A 16,735-nucleotide genomic window follows, 5' to 3' on the forward strand; every position below is an offset into this window, starting at 1 on the left:
GTTGAATTCTGTCTTAATCATCATCATTTATAAAAACTATTTCGAGTTAGTACCTTATCTTGGGCAGGGCATTTAGTCGATGTTGCTCTTCCAGGATCATTTTTTGGTTAATATCAATGAATAATGATTTAAATAGTGTATAAGTTGTGTTTTATTTATTGAATATTAAGTTATTTATATTAGTGAGTAAATAGAAATAAATTTCGTATATTTTACAAGTATTTTCTAAATAAAAAAATTAGTTATTTTTTAAAAGCATTAATTTTTATTAACCATGAACCCAACACAAAGTGAATTAAATATGATTTTTTTTATCAAAATATGAATTAAATATGAATTTTCAACCACAATTAAATTTTTTGAGAGATTTTTACGATATTCTACACATTTATGTACAATTTCATTGAAAAATACAAAGAATACACATGATTTGACTTAAAAATAGAGACCAAAAGTGGCAATTCAAATTTCCATATGGACTAAAAGTCAAAGGAAAATTTTAGAATGATTAAAATGAAAAATGAATGTATTTTTTTTTGAGAGAAAAATTGAATGTATTTAATGACTAAAAACCTATTTAACCCAATATATAAAAATATGATTTCAAAACTGTAATTTTAAAAATAGTTTAGCAAACAAATTTTTAATTTTTAAATTTTTAAAAACTAAAAGAGTTTTTGGGCAGTGTTTCAAACAGGCTCTAACATATTTCCTTTTATGTTCCACTTTGTTTTTTTTTATAACATTACTTTTTATTATCTTCTAAAAAATTATCATTTTTCTGTTCTTACATCTAACGAGAAGATCATATCATATATCCTATCTTCTAATAGTGATCCAGAACTAATGAGCACCATTGAAGAATAAATTACGGAGAATATTTAAAAAAAATCATAAAGATTATGTCAAATAACATATCTTCTATCTCAAAAAGGTGTATATAGGAACTCAGTTCATTATGAAGACCTAAATAGAACCAGGTTGTGCAATTCCACTTTTTGATTTCTATATACAATTAAATATATTCTATATTGGTTCGACCAAGACAAAAATTTATATTTTTTAAAATCAAGAAATATTTCAAAACACTATTAAAATTGTTATTTTCAATAAAAAATTAAATATTTTAATCAAACCTGTGCAACGCACGGGTTATATACCTAGTGATAATGAATGAGAAGTTTTTTTAAGCTTTTCTAGATGTGCCACATAGGCACAATCCAAGTATTAGAATGAAGCAAGTTTCAAATTCAAAGATATATAGATTTAAGTTGTTTAATTTTTAGGACATTTCATATCAACAAAAAGAATAATTTACATTCATATATTATGCAAATATCTTTTTTTTGTGGTGTCCGGGGTTTCCCCGGACCTTGCATATATTATGTTTGTCCCTAACAACCAACTGAGCTAATTTTTTAGGACATTTCATATCAACAAAAAGAATAATTTACATTCATATACTATGCAAATATCTTTTTTTTGTGGTGTCCGGGGTTCGAACCCCGGACCTTGCATATATTATGCTTGTCCCTAACAACCAACTGAGCTAAGTTCAGGAGGACAATTATACAAATATCTAATAAATTTCACATTATTTCTATTTTTTATATTTAATTACTCATTTAGATATTTTTAAATTAAAAATTATTTAATTGATTCAATATCAAATTTGAATTTGATTTTTTTTTGTCAGAAAATTAAATGATTCTTGAAATTGGGTGTCATATCAGCATTTTTTGGCTAGATTTCTTCTAGACTACTATTTAAAAAAATATATATGTTTAATATATTATTATCATAATATTATTTTATATAGAAGAGTTTGAATGTATAAAGATAAGTATAACAATGACTGCTCTCTTCAAATGTTGTACGAGGAGTCTCAGAGAATGTAAAAATCACCTATATTATTAAAGCTCCTATTTTTAATATTCACAACCAATTATAAACATGTGGGGATGTAGCTCAGATGGTAGAGCGCTCGCTTAGCATGCGAGAGGTACGGGGATCGATACCCCGCATCTCCAACTTTCTCTTATTTTTTATCTCCAACTTTCTCTTATTTTTTTCCCATTACTTTTCCTCTCTCCATTTTCTGGCATTTCAAAGTTAAACAGCAGATTGCATTAACAAATAACCATTCTCCTACCAAATTCTAGTTCCAAACATTTTTGCCAATTCAACATTTGCATTAGATTCAATAACTACATCAATTGTGTTCTGATCCAGTTTGAGTCTTTGAGACATCTCAAAATCTAAATGGACTGGTGAATTATGAGAACGATCAGAACTATTGCAAATAATAGATGATGAAAAATATATGAACTATATGTCAAATCTTCATTTCTTGTAGCAAGGTATCGCTTTCTATAATGGAACGAATAATGCAAAACTTTCACTGTCATTGTCTAAGCGGATACTCATTAACACCGAAAATGATGAATGCAAAACTGTCAATGTATATTCAAACTGGAATTGGTCTATGTGAGCACAAAACATCCATTCAAAACACGGATACACAAACCAATTCCCACCTTATTGAGATATGATGAGAAAGAAGCATCTATGTTGCATTTCATTCTTTCTAGAGCGGGTTTTGTCCATTGAATACTACTACCAGTGCTTGTCCCAGCTTGTTGTTGCTGCGTGTTTTCACGCATTGCTTGTACCATCTTCCAGTCCTCCAAGGCCTTATATTTCTTCTTTTCCAAATACTCCAGAAGATAACGGCGAAACGCTCGGCTTGCGTGCTCTGAAGGTGTTGTAGCAGACAGAAAATTGTGTCCGCCATGTTGTTAAACTGACATGCAGTTTGCTCGCTGGAGTCCCACAAATGCACAACAGACCAAACCTACACAGCTCAGGGACATGTCAGCATTGTGTGCATAGCATTCTCGTTTTCTTAACTGCAGATGACACATTCCATAGGGCACGTGATTCCTCTATTTGCAGGAAGAATGTGTAGGGAAGCAACCTCGACACAACCTCCAAACTAAGTTCTTAACCTTTGATGGGACTTTTGAGTTTCCAAATACAATTCCAATTGTCCTGCATTTTCAGTTGAGAGTTATATCTCTGAAGTTATCGACGCACACTCGACAGACACTCCTAACTAAATAACAACCACTCTTTTCAAATTTCCACACCGAAGTGTCTGACACACCAAACTGTCTCAAGTTATTTATTAATTGAATATGAGTATGTAACCAACCAAATTTCATTGGTACCACTTTATTTATCGCGCATTAAATATTTTTGTTTTGATTGATAAATAACTAACAATATAAGTTACAAGTTACAATTTGAAAAAGAGATGGTTTGATGGGAGGGAAAACATAACTATGGAGCCCACTTAGAAGACTTTGAGTCAGTCATCAACGTCAACAACCAAGTAATTTACCATTAATTCATTCCAATTTCATAGAAATTACGTACTAATTAATCAATCAATCAAACTAGTACAACCAAGCTTCTATGAAACTGCAATAAAGTTAAGACTTCGTTAACTTAATAATTTCCATTTCATTCCTCCACTTAGAAGATGATCATAACAAACCAATGAAACAAACACAAACCAAATATAGAAACATGGGTGGAGGGTTAGTTGGAGAAAACATAGGATTAAATGAAGAGGTTACAAAAAAAACATGTAGTTTGTCTTTCAAAGCTCACAACTCAGCAAATGAACCGTATATTTCCGAGGTGTTTAGGACATCCTCGGACTTAACAGAATATCTTGTTATAAGCTTTCCTGGATCATGCTCAGGTACTTCTATATTTCCTTACATTACTATACTTGTATAGTCTTGTACACTTGCTAGTTTTGTAGTAATTACAAAAGGGTAATGAAGGAAATGGAGTTACAACAAAATGGTTTCATTCAAAGTGAAAATGAAAATAGAGAGTTGATAATTCACATGGAAAACATGTTAGAGTGTTGAACTTCCCTTAGTTTCACGCTGTTGTATATACAAAGTACCTCAAAAAATCCAAAAACTAAACCAAGAAGCCTATACATCAACCATTGTTTCCATTGGTTCATTTCACTATGGAGACAAAAGGTTAGAATCAATGGAAGATCTCAAATTGAGGTACCTCAAGAGTTTTTTCTTAGAAAGGACTCATAAGGGGTTAAGAGATTGCATTGGTTACATAAAAAAATCAGAAGAAATCATTAGATCTTGTTACTTAGAACTTTAGAAGCCATTGAACAAACTAGTGATGATTTTGTAAGGTTCATTTATAAGAGAACGTTGAAGATAAGTATAAGTTGTATAACTGTGGCTGCTCCTTTCAAATTTTGTCAAGGAGTCCCATAGAATGTAAAAATCACCTATATTATTAAAACTGCTATTTTTAATATTCTCAATCTGCTGCTCCCATGTGGGGATGTAGCTCAGATGGTAGAGCGCTCGCTTAGCATGCGAGAGGTACGGGGATCGATACCCCGCATCTCCAATTTCTTCTCCAAAATCTTTTTTACAAATTTATTTGGCTTTTTTCCCTTACATTCATTCCTCTCTCCATTTTCTGCCATTTTTAAGTTAAACAACAGATTGCATTAACCTATAACCATTCTCCTACCGAGTTCTAGTTCCAAACTTTTTTGCCAATTCAACCAAATTTTGAGCCTTATCATTGTGGAGCCTACTTACAAATTTTGTACAAGCACTTTCTCAAACCGGTGCATAAGTGACTTAGAATCTTAAATTGTTGTTGCAAGAGCAGAATTGAAATTAATGCATTTAACAACAGATGCATTAGATCTATTAATTAAAGTAGGATGAAGTTCCTATCTAACTCCTAAGACGTTGGTTAAGGCAGGTTTGATAAATCATAACCGTATCTTCCAGTCTGCAAGCAGAAAGCAAAATTTCATTGTATTTTTGAATAAGAGACTTACAATATTGAACTACTGTGTCTATTGTGGCAATAGCAGAATTGAATTTTATGCATTTAACATCAATAGTTGCATTAGGTTCAAAAACTACATCAACTGTATTCTGATCTGGTTTGAGACATCTCAAAATCTAAAATAAATGGACTAATGAGTACAAGAACCTTGACACTTGTATTCAATGCATGTAGAACATTAAATCGAAAACTAAAGATGATAACATCATTGAAGAATGATTAGTACAATAGTTCAACCTAAAATAATGAGATAATAGAACATGTAGCTTGAATTAGAGTAAGCAATAATAGCACAATTGCAGCTACAAAAGATGTTATTTTCCAAGGAGTGCTGAAGTAGTCATGTATGAAGATTGCCTTATATTTATGAGAAGGGTCCTCATAGAAGCAATTCAATTTTCTGCATAGCGAAATATAACTGCCATTGATATTTTCCTGAACAACATTAAGGCAAAGATTGTTAATCATTTTAGCAACTGCAGTGCTATCACCCAATGTGTTAATCATTATTCCCTTCTCAACAAGTTTATCAACATCTTGACTTGTATCAATCAAGAAATCCAACAGGATTGTATAATCAGTTATATAAGTCTGAAACGGATAATGACATTGCTCGAACGCAACCACATTCCTTAAAAGCGTCTCAGTCCAGTGACAAACTTCGAATCTTGGTATCGTAAGCGCGCCCTTTGCAAATTTTAACTCAAGTGCACTTTGGTAATCTTGACCAACATGGAGTTTTACACCTGCTTCTACCAACTGGCTTGCACTAAACAAATGCTTCACTGTTTGTTTTTCCCTCTTTGGTAACATATAAGGTGGCAAGTAAAATACTCTTAACAGATCAGTGAGATTATGTAATTGCATACTAACTTGATCAGGTTTCATTATATATTGTTGATAGCGCTCATGAAAATAATGGATAGTGAAGTTCTTGTTATTTGTTTCATTCGGCAATATACTCTGCAGGAAATGAACCTTAAAATAATGAAAAGCAACATCGAAAAACGAAGAAACCTTGCCATCGATGCAACTAGGTTCTGTTAGGTTGAACAAATCTTCAAGAACAAACCAAGGAAGCTGATTTTCAAGTAATATGAGATCAAGCTTCACATCACACCTCAACCATGGTTTGGATAACAAAGGATCTTCTTGTGGCCACTCAAGCGACCGAAGAAAATACTCAATTATAAAACACGCATCGGTTAAAATAATCTTAACAAAATCATCACTAATTTGTTCAATGGCTTCTGAGTAACAAGATCTAATGATTTCTTCTGATTTTTTGATGTAACCGATGCAATCTCCTAACCCCTTATGAGTCCTTTCTAAGAAAAAACTCTTGAGGTACCTCAGTTTGAGATCTTCCATTGATACTAACCTCTTGTCTCCATAGTGAAATGGACCAATGGAAACAATGGTTGGTGTATAGGCTTCTTGGTTGAGTTTTCGAATTTTTTGAGGTACTTTGTATATACAACAACGTGAAACTAAGGGAAGTTCAACACTTTGTAACATGTTTTCCATGTGAATTATCAACTCTCTATTTTCATTTTCACTTTGAATGAAACCATTTTGTTGTAACTCCATTTCCTTCATTACCCTTTTGAAATTGCTACTAAACTAGTAGTACAACAAGACTATATACAAGGATAGTAAAGTAAGGAAATATAGAAGTACCTGAGTGAAGAACAGTGTTGCTGGAAAAGCAACAACAAAGGATGAAGTATGAGTTTGACTCTCAGCAAAGGAAGAGAAAGAAGGAGCAAAAGGAAGAGATAACTATCATAGATAACATACTCAGCTTCACTCTTTGTGAGGAAAATACTTGGTTACGTTTCAAGTCAATTCCAAAAAGTCTCCTTTTTCTTAGCTTAAGAGCTACGTCAAACTAATTGCTGGTTTGATATCACACTAGAATTGTCGAAACTACAACCACTGTGATTTTGTAAAAGTTACCCCAAGTATATTTTGCAATTGAGAAATGATACTTGTACAACCACTTTATTACAATTTTTTGATAAATTTCTCTCTCATATTCACATTATATTCTTATTCTCTCTCTTTCTTTTTCTCTCTCTACTGTTTTGGACCAATAAGAAGAGAGAAAATGAAAGTTGTCATTAAAGTTGTCGCAAATGGTTGTACATATATCAATACTCTTTGCAATTTAACGGTGACTCATCAGACAAATTTATACCTGTCCCCGTGAGCTTAGGTCAGTTAGTAACGACAATGCATAATATATGCAAAGTTCGGGGTTAGAACCTTGAACACCACAAATAAAAAGACAAATTTATACCTAACATAGATAAAGTGAGTGAAAGATGTAAGAAGTAGAAAAGGAAATTTACCATGGTTTGATATATTTGAGTAAATGAGTAAATATAATTATTTTATTTTTTAATATAATTTTCTAGATTTCAAAAACCTATATTTATCCTCAAAAAAATTTGTATTTATATTCTTTTGACAATGTTTAAAGTTTAAACTATATTAAAAAGAATTAAACTACAAAAATTGAATTAAAAACCGTAAAACTACAACTTATGCAAATAAATAAGTATTAATGTATTATTTATAAGTTTGTTAAGGTAGTTTATGAATAAACAACTTATAAATATACAATTTTCGTTAGTAAGATTTTATGAATTAACATAAAAGTTTAATTATTTGCATAAACTCTTTTTCATAAACTCAAATCAAACATACCCTAATCTCTTTGAAAAGAAAAAAAAAATCTGATTAAGAGTTGAATTCTATACACATAAAATTATTTTACACATGTCATAGTATATTGTTACATTATTTAATAAATATGAAAAAAATCATATTTTTTAATTAAAAATTAGAAAGAATACAAAAAACACCTGCAAAATGTTTGACCCACAACATTGGTGATGCACTTGACAAATCCCACCACAAAAACCACAGCTTTATTCAGATCCCACTTTCTTAAAAGAAAAAGCAGTTTCATCCAAGTCATCTTGAACCGTTGGATCTAAATCAAACGGTACACAACACGCGTGTGTACTTATGTCACGTTGAATCTGTGACACGCACTCACATTCTCTCTCCTCTTCTTCTTCTTCTCCTCTCTCTCTGCAACTCTCCGGTGGTCGCGAAACCCTAACCACCTCCAAAGCACCGTCCTTTTGTCACCTTGTAATAATTTCTGTAAGTTAGAGTTCTTAATTCTTCATTTCAATTTAATTTCTGCAAAACCGTTTCGTCAATTAATTCTGTTGATTGTTATTAATTTGGGGCTTTGTTGATTTTTATATAAAGTTTAGTTTTTTCATTGTTATTGTAGACAACTTATGGATTGTTATTTAGGCTCTGTTTGACAATGTCAGTTTTCGAGCTTGTAGCTTTAGGGCTTATAAGCTCATAGGAACAAAATAGGCCTGTTTGATAAGCTATCATGATAAGCGCTTATGTATAAACTTGCATAAGCTATTTTTATACCAAAAGATAAACTAACATTAAATTGTGTTTGTATATGTTAAATAGTGAGGTTTTGAGCAGTCTATGGGTATCATTTTTTAACTTTATGTATTGCATTTGCAATTTTGAATTTGCTATTGGAGCTCAGGTAACTTAGATTGCACCTACTTTCTGTTTTATAGGGATACAATATACAGTCCGTGCCCGTGGTTGGTACATTAATCCATGAATTAGAAACGGAGTAGCATAGCCTTGTAAATTGTTTCAAATGGATGTTCATGTGATAAATGTTGAAGAAGAAAGTGATCATCAAGCTCAGTCAGATGATGGGTATGCAGAACCTAGTGACAGTGACATTCATAATGCACAAAACCTGCAACCACGTAAGCATTTTTCCAGTGTTGGAAGGACTATGCCTGAAACTTATCAGGGAGTTGGACTTGTTCCAAGTGGTGTCACGTATGTATCCGTCGATGGGAATCACAATTCTAATCAGAATACTTGTGCGGTGTTGAATATTCATGCTACCGCTGCCGCTGAACCAAGCCACCCTGTTAAAAATGACAAATTTATGAATATTTCTGTTCGGCCACCTTTTCAAAACAGGACATTAGGGAAGGATGCCCATAATCTGCTGGAATATTTTAAGAAAATGCAGGGTGAGAACCCTGGGTTCTTCTATGCTATACAACTGGATGAAGACAACCATATGTCTAATGTCTTTTGGGCAGATGCCCGATCCAGGACAGCTTACAGTCATTTTGGTGATGCAGTTCATCTGGACACCACATGTCGAGTTAACCAATTTAAAGTGCCATTTGCTCCTTTTACTGGTGTAAACAATCATGGTCAGGCGGTTTTGTTTGGTTGTGCACTCCTTTTAGATGACTCCGAAGCGTCTTTTTTTTGGCTTTTTAAGACATTTCTCACAGCAATGAATGATCGACAGCCTGTCTCCATAATTACTGATCAAGACACAGCCATACAGGTGGCAGTTTCACAAGTTTTCCCACAAGCTCGCCACTGTATTAACAAGTGGGATGTCTTGAGAGAAGGCCAGGAAAAGTTGGCCCATGTATGTCTAGAACATCCAAAATTTCAGGGTGAACTTTATACTTGTATTAACCTGACGGAAACTATTGAGGAGTTTGAGTCATCTTGGAATTCTATCCTTGATAAATACAAACTTAGGAGAAATGATTGGCTTCAGTCTCTGTATAATGCTCGTGCTCAATGGGTTCCAGCATACTTCCGTGATTCATTTTTTGCTGCAATATCTCCTAATCAGGGATTTGGTGGTTCTTTTTTTGATGGTTATGTCGACCAAGAGTTGACATTGCCATTGTTCTTTAGGCAGTATGAAAGAGCCTTAGAGAGCTGGATAGAAAAGGAAATAGAAGCAGACTTTGAAACTATTTGCACAACACCAGTTTTGAAGACACCTTCACCAATGGAGAAACAGGCTGCTAACCTTTATACAAGAAAAATATTTTTGAAGTTTCAGGAAGAGCTAGTTGAAACTTTTGTTTATACTGCAAATATAATTGAAGGAGATGATGTAAATAGCACATTCAAGGTTGCAAAGTTTGAGGATGTCGACAAGGCATACACTGTCGCATTTAACCATGCTGAATTGAGAGCTAACTGTAGTTGCCACATGTTTGAGCATTCAGGCATTCTTTGCAGGCACATTTTAACTGTTTTCACTATGACAAATGTACTTACATTACCATCTCATTACATCTTAAAACGGTGGACAACAAATGCAAAAAGTAGTGCCGGATCAGATGAACGTACTGGTGAATCACATGGACAGAAGTCTCTGACATCGAGGTACAGTAATCTATGTCGGGAAGCCATCAGATATGCCGAAGATGGGGCGGTAACTATGGAAACTTATAATACTGCTATGACTGGTTTTAAAGAAGGTGAAAAGAAGGTTGCTGCGATGAAAAGAAGTGTTGCCAAAGCCAAACCTCCAAATAGTCAAGTCAGTGGGACTAAAAATGACAAGAAAACTACCACCAGTTCAACTTTGGATATAACTCCTCTTTTGTGGCCCCGACAAGATGAAACAAGGAGGTTTAATCTTAATGATTCTGGTGGTTCGGTTCAATCAGCTGCTGACATAAATTTGCCACGAATGGCCCCAGTGTCTGTTCATAGAGATGATGGTCCATCTGGAAACATGGTATATGGAAAAAGATCCTTTTTCCTTCTGTTTCTATTGTTTAATGGAATATGATTCCATGGAATTGATTTGATCCTTGATATCTTTCATATAGGTGGTTCTTCCATGCCTAAAATCAATGACATGGGTAATGGAGAACAAAAACTCAAGTCTAGGGAATAAAGTAGCTGTTATCAATCTGAAGGTATGCTCATATTATCCTCAACTAAGGAAAAGTAAATTCTAATATTCTTTATTTAGGTTTGCTTTATAGTTGGTCCTGATTTCGGTGCTTTATTTGCATGTTTATGGATACCTTCTGTAGCATTTCAGCTGGAAAAGTACTTTACTTTTGCCCTCTCATATCATATTTGATAACCAGTTAGGAGATTTAATCCTTTAACATATTTCAAGCACCATATTGCAGTTGCAAGATTACAGTAGGATTCCATCAACAGAATCTGAGGTTAAGTTTCAGCTTTCAAGAGTTTCTTTGGAACCAATGCTGAAGTCTATGGGCTACATCAGTGAACAGCTCTCAAGGCCAGCAAATAAGGTCGCTGTAGTAAACCTCAGGGTATGTGATTTTATTTTCTAAACATGTCCTAAATATTTTTTGTATAATTGTTCTAGTACTAGTAAAGCACAGACCAATGCATCTTTAAACGTCGTGGTCAAACTTCCTTTGAAGCGACATTGTTGATAATAAGTTGCTATAGGGGATAAGAAAGATGTACTTGCAATTTCAATTTATAAAGTGTGTTTTTATGATGAGTCTTTGATATTGGTTACGTTGCTGAAGAAGATGATATACTAATTGGAATTTGGGTTGGGCCTAACTCATCCTCTACTTAACCGGCTTGTAAGGTGATGAGACCCATCGCTTATAAACACATTGTCATGCCATATCTCATCAAATGTGAGACTCTTAACCCTCCCCACGCCCTGGACTAGACATCTGGAGTGTGACTTGATAGCGGTGACCTGATAGCAAGCGTGCCAACTCCCAATGGATCTTGGATAGACTTCGATACCATCTTAAAATTTAGGTGGCCCGATAGTGGTGACCTGATAGTAGGTGTCTCTAGGTTATCAAAAGTGCTTGGTGCGGCCGATATAGTGGCGTGACATCGAAATAATGAAGCCTCTGCTCCCAGTCACATTGGAGCGCTGCAGATGAGTGATGCAGTGGGAGCGGCCGCTATTGCGGTGACCAATTCGGAGCGGTGCGAGGACAAATCCGCCGCTGCTCCCTTTTTCACTGTTAAAGAGAAGAAGGAGAAGAAATGAAAGAAGTGAAGAACTGTGAAGAAGAACGATTAAGATGCAGATAATTGGGATTTATATGCATCTGTATCTCTCATGACGAGCAGGAAAGCAAATCCGAACTGTGATTCAACCGGTCGTGAAAAAGAAGGATGAACAGTGGTGTGGCTGATGGGAGAGGCGTAAAGTAGGTAGAAGATGGAAAGAAAACTAGGGTAAAAGATGCAAAGAAAACCAATGGGCTGGGCTAGGTCCAGTGGTATTAATACTAAATATATTTTTTATTTATATTAATAATTTTTTTTCTTCATTTAGATTAATAATAAATAGATTCTTTTATACTTTCTTAGTCCTTAGTTAATAATATAATTTTTAGTATTAGTGTCCGCGTCTCTAAATAGTGCCCGCTCCGCAATCCTGCATTGATAACTATGAGGTGTCTCGATGGGACTTAGAAATATTTAGCCCTAAATTTTATTATCTTTCTAGACACAGCATTATCTTTTTGATATTAATATCCTATAATTGTTTTTATCAAATTTGTTTTGAATAGGAAACAAATATAGCCGACCCCACTTAGTGGGATAAAGCTTGGTTGTTGTTGTTGTAGGAAACAAATATAGTTGGTAAAGTGTTCAATTCCTTAGTATCCCATGGTCAAGTGGGAGGTAGAATTTTGACTTGGAATCCATATTTTGAGTAAACTGTCGGCTACATGGAGTAGTAATTTTAGTCAATGTCGCTGTTTTATTTTTCTTTTGTTGGATAATTCTTTGTGGAAATAGTTGAATGTTAACTTTTGGTTCAATAATGAAGTTATCAAAATCATATGATTCTCAGTCTGAATCATACAACTAGATCCAATTCACATATGTAATGATATAAACCAGAGGGCGATGACATGAATCAGAGTGTGAATTAGAACCTTACCAGAGTTGAGATGGTATTACATTAACTGGTGTCATTTGGTCATCTTTATTTCTGAATGATTCTCATTAGTTATGACACGGGAAATTGAAAACACAATTATAATTTTTTAGGTGGTTTGCGATGGATAGAAAGTTCCGTGACCTGATTGATAAAAAGTCTAGTGAATTTGGATTTCCATTTCAAATACTAGCCAGATTCTTAAGAAAATTCATTGATGTCAGATAACAATTTGTTTTTCCCAATCATTGGGATGTTCCGTAAAAAAATTGTGCCCTTTCCATAGTCCATGTATGTTACTATTCAACTTTGTTGTGTTTTATTCTTTTTAGTATTGACTGCATCATGTAGGGACTTGGTTTACTTGTGAGTTATAAAGTTGATTTAATAATTCACGGGTTGTCTTATTTCCAGGTGGCCTACTATTGTGTTACTGGACATTTTCTTCAATCATATATACACATATATGATATAACTTCTTTTTGATGTTGTTGTTCAGTTTGATTTTATATCTTAAAAATACAATTCTCATTCACAATTTGGAAATCACAAGCATTATTAGCTCTCACTGACCACCAGTGCTCCTTCCCTCCCTTAAAGAATATAAAATATAGATAAAAACAAATGCTGATAACTTGTCACTAATTATATTATGATTCACATCTCTTGTTGTAGCATAGTATTAGGGGTGGGCATGGTTCGGTTAACCCAAAAAACCGAACCGAAATTTTGAAATGGTTCGGGAAAACCGAACCGAACCGTTTCAAGTTTGGAGCTAACCGAACTGAACCAAAGTTATGGTTTGGTTAACCATTTGCTTACCTATTAACCATACCGAACCGAACCAAAACAAATATTTTTTATCCAATGAATAAAACCACTTTTATTATAAAAAATAACAAATTAAAATTAAAAGTTAGAATAGTTTATTTCTTCAAAAACAGCTTATCTTATGCAAAACAGTTTATTTTAAAAAACAGCTTATTCAAAAAAACTTATTTTATGAAAAACAATTTATTACGATCTCTTTTTAAAAATAGCTTATTCAAAACCGCTTATTTTATGCAAAACACCTTATTTTAAAAAACAACTTATTCAAAACAGCTTATTTTATGAAAACAACTTATTTTTAAAAATAAGCAGTTAGTGTTGGTTAGTCTTGGACCTAACAGGCTAATTCAGGTCGAAAACAAATGTCTAAAAAATAAAAATCCTTTGAAAAACGAAAGTCTAAAAAGAAGATAAAAATCTAGGATTTGCACTAGAAGCACTTAAATTGGCCCAATCACGTGAGCATGAGCTCAATCTTGTCACCTTAAATCTTTTGAAATAACTTGAAAATACCCAACAAACAGCTATCAACCCATGGATACAAAAGTGCTTATTGGCGGAGAATAATTCTTCATCATAAGATGAAGTTGCCATAAAGTTACAGCAATATAATCGTGCAGGAAATAACTAAGCATGACAACCCAAATTTTATATTCACAAAGTGAATGAAATGTCTGTAAGTTACTCAAGGTACTAAAGCTACATATAATGAAAATATTTCAAACAATTTCAAACTTAACCAACACTAACCGCTTATTTTTAAAAATAAGTTGTTTTCATAAAATAATTTGTTTTGAATAAGTTGTTTTTTAAAATAAGGTGTTTTGCATAAAATAAGCTGTTTTGAATAAGTTGTTTTTTTTTAAAATAAGCTATTTTGCATAAAATAAGTTGTTTTGAATAAACTGTTTTTCAAATAAGCTGTTTTCAATAAGCTGTTTTTTTTAAAATAAGTTGTTTTCATAAAATAAGCTGTTTTTAAAATAAGGTGTTTTGCATAAAATAAGCTTTTTAAAATAAGCTATTTTAAATAAGTTGTTTTTTTTTTAAAGATCCAACAAAGAGTTCAAGTGGTTTCCTTAAAAAAAAAAAAAAACAGTTCAAGTGGTTTGGTTTGGTTCAAACGGTTCGGTTCAGTTCAAGATGGTTCGGTTATGGTTCAAGAACTGTTAATAAATTAACGGTTCGGTTCATGAACCATTATAATGGTTCGGTTATTTTTGGTTCGGTTCGGTTCATGGTTCTTTTTGCCCACCCCTACATAGTATAGTATTATGTGTTATTATTTGATTATCTGTCTCTTGACTTTGACCTGCTTTTTGATTGTTGGATTAATTCTTGTAAATGTTTCAGCTTCAAGATGCGGATACAACTTCCGGTGAGTCTGAAGTTAAGTTTCAAGTGTCCAGGGATACATTGGGTGCCATGCTACGATCAATGGCCTATATCCGTGAGCAACTATCTCATGCTGTAAGTTTCTTGTTCGTTATCTCTTTGACCATGATTCTTGGGTGGGTCATAAAATTATTGTAATGACTGAATTACTATTTTGGTCCTCAAAAATGTATGGTTTGAGCAATTTAAACCTAAATTTACAAAATGACTGTTTAGTTCTTGAAATTGAAGACTGACAATCAATTTAGTCCCCTTCATTGATCACTTCAGTCAAGTTTGATGAATCTACTGGATACACGCTTCAACTGAGCATGCCCTGAATGTGTGAACTGAACATTTTTTTTGTTTCTATTGGATTCATGAAAGAGAGACTGAATTGATTGGTGACCTTCAATTTTAGGAACTAATTTTTCAGTACGTAAATTTGGAGATCAAATTGTTTGCCAATGCTCATATTATGATAGTGGCTTTCTGAATATTCCAAATAAGTTTGGCATAGGCTATTTGCTGAATCTTTTTTAACTCCACCGGCAGTTTACTCCTCAACTTGAACTTATGTTTGCATTGATGATTTTTTGCACTCCTACTTGAAAATAATATATAGTGTCGGTGAAATTTCTCTGACTGCAAACAAGCCAATGCTTTCCTAAAAATAAAGTATTAACTATCCACCTTCATCACATCAGGTTTAAGTTAGTTTTCAGTATGCTGGTCTAATAATTGTGTTAAAAGGTTTCAACGTGTTTAGTTGTTTATGAAAAATATGCATTGCAATTGATGACCGCCTTGGTACATATCTAATTGTCTGAGTTCAATTTACATTACTTTATCTGAAAATTTGTGTCATTATGTGGGGGGTGGGGGGGTGGGGGGGGGGGGGATTTTCTTTGTTGATATTAATGTCCATTTAAATGTTAAAATTTGGCAGGGTGATGTGCAATCAGAACCTCTGTTGAAAAGGCATAGGAAGTAAAGCATCAAATTTTCATTCATACTCAGGTGGGCGTGGCTGCTTTGCTTCTTAATGGAAGTTCAATGACCACTCGGTACAAAAAGCAGAAAAAACTTAGAAGTTGTAGTGTTTTAGTGTGGTTAGCTTCTTTTTCTCCAAGTTTGTTCTCCGACACATACACTATATCCTAGGCAGCAGCTTTATTTTAGATTTTTCCCCTTCATCCTTCTTTATGGTCCAACGCCCACCCCCTTTCATCAAATAACATATAGGTAAATACTAAATAGTGTGGGCGCTCTTTCCCCGCCCTCGCGACCAAAAAGCCCTTCTTATTTTCTGAATTATGCATCCGAACTGCACAAATTGCTCAGAAGTAAGCATCTAGATGGCAAAAAAATTGGTAATTTATTTTTTGAATGCATTGATGTTGGGGGGTAGGAAAAGTAACCTCCAAATAGTGTGACATGGGGGAATAGTAGTTGTAGCAAAAAAACTATGGTTGGTGACACAATGAATATATAAATTGCATTTATGACAAATTTCTTTATACATCTATATTGGGGGGAGAACAGCTATCACAATGTGTGCCATTTGGAAGAGTTATTTCATTGTTTTGACAATTTTGCCTATGACAAACCCTTCACACTAAGTTTAAAGTTTATCTTTTTGTATAGTTCCAATTTAAGTTTAAGTATATCTTTTTGTATAATTCCAATTTAAGTTGAAGTTTATCTTATATGCCTAAAAACGTTTACTTATAACATAAGTATAAAGATTAGTACTTATTAGTACGGAAAGAAAAATTAAAGAATGTGGAGGCTAGCTTCATT

At 33.5% G+C, this 16,735-nt stretch overlaps 2 protein-coding genes and 2 non-coding genes across 5 annotated transcripts; 3 read left to right on the top strand and 1 right to left on the bottom strand.

Moving 5' to 3' along the window:
• Positions 1 to 1,957: 1,957 nt before the first annotated feature.
• TRNAA-AGC (transfer RNA alanine (anticodon AGC)) lies at positions 1,958 to 2,030 on the top strand. Its single transcript has one exon. It is a non-coding gene; the product is annotated as a tRNA-Ala (tRNA).
• Positions 2,031 to 4,388: 2,358 nt separating this feature from the next.
• On the top strand, positions 4,389 to 4,461 carry TRNAA-AGC (transfer RNA alanine (anticodon AGC)). The gene has a single exon. It is a non-coding gene; the product is annotated as a tRNA-Ala (tRNA).
• Positions 4,462 to 4,927: 466 nt separating this feature from the next.
• On the bottom strand, positions 4,928 to 6,804 carry LOC146940461 (UPF0481 protein At3g47200-like). Its single transcript, XM_085754149.1, has one exon. It carries the CDS (start codon positions 6,514 to 6,516, stop codon positions 5,155 to 5,157), a length of 1,362 nt encoding a protein of 453 aa, XP_085610275.1. The 5' UTR covers positions 6,517 to 6,804; the 3' UTR covers positions 4,928 to 5,154.
• A 1,178-nt stretch (positions 6,805 to 7,982) lies between these two features.
• LOC146940462 (protein FAR1-RELATED SEQUENCE 3-like) lies at positions 7,983 to 16,444 on the top strand. 2 transcript variants are annotated; one of them, XR_015032019.1, is made up of 6 exons: positions 7,983 to 8,094; positions 8,547 to 10,555; positions 10,650 to 10,739; positions 10,860 to 11,111; positions 14,912 to 15,028; positions 15,882 to 16,444. XR_015032019.1 is itself a non-coding variant. In XM_085754150.1 (6 exons), the coding sequence occupies exons 2-6, from the start codon at positions 8,633 to 8,635 to the stop codon at positions 15,924 to 15,926; spliced, it is 2,325 nt and encodes a 774-aa protein (XP_085610276.1). In that variant the 5' UTR covers positions 7,983 to 8,094; positions 8,547 to 8,632; the 3' UTR covers positions 15,927 to 16,444. The 2 variants fall into 2 exon arrangements, 1 of the variants encoding a protein (XP_085610276.1); XM_085754150.1 differs by having other exon boundaries at positions 10,962 to 11,111.
• Positions 16,445 to 16,735: the final 291 nt, after the last annotated feature.

Source organism: Medicago sativa, chromosome 3 (genome assembly GCF_051527215.1).
Source record: "Medicago sativa cultivar Bolivia chromosome 3, Bolivia_mono, whole genome shotgun sequence".
NCBI classification, from domain to species: Eukaryota; Viridiplantae; Streptophyta; class Magnoliopsida; order Fabales; family Fabaceae; genus Medicago; species Medicago sativa.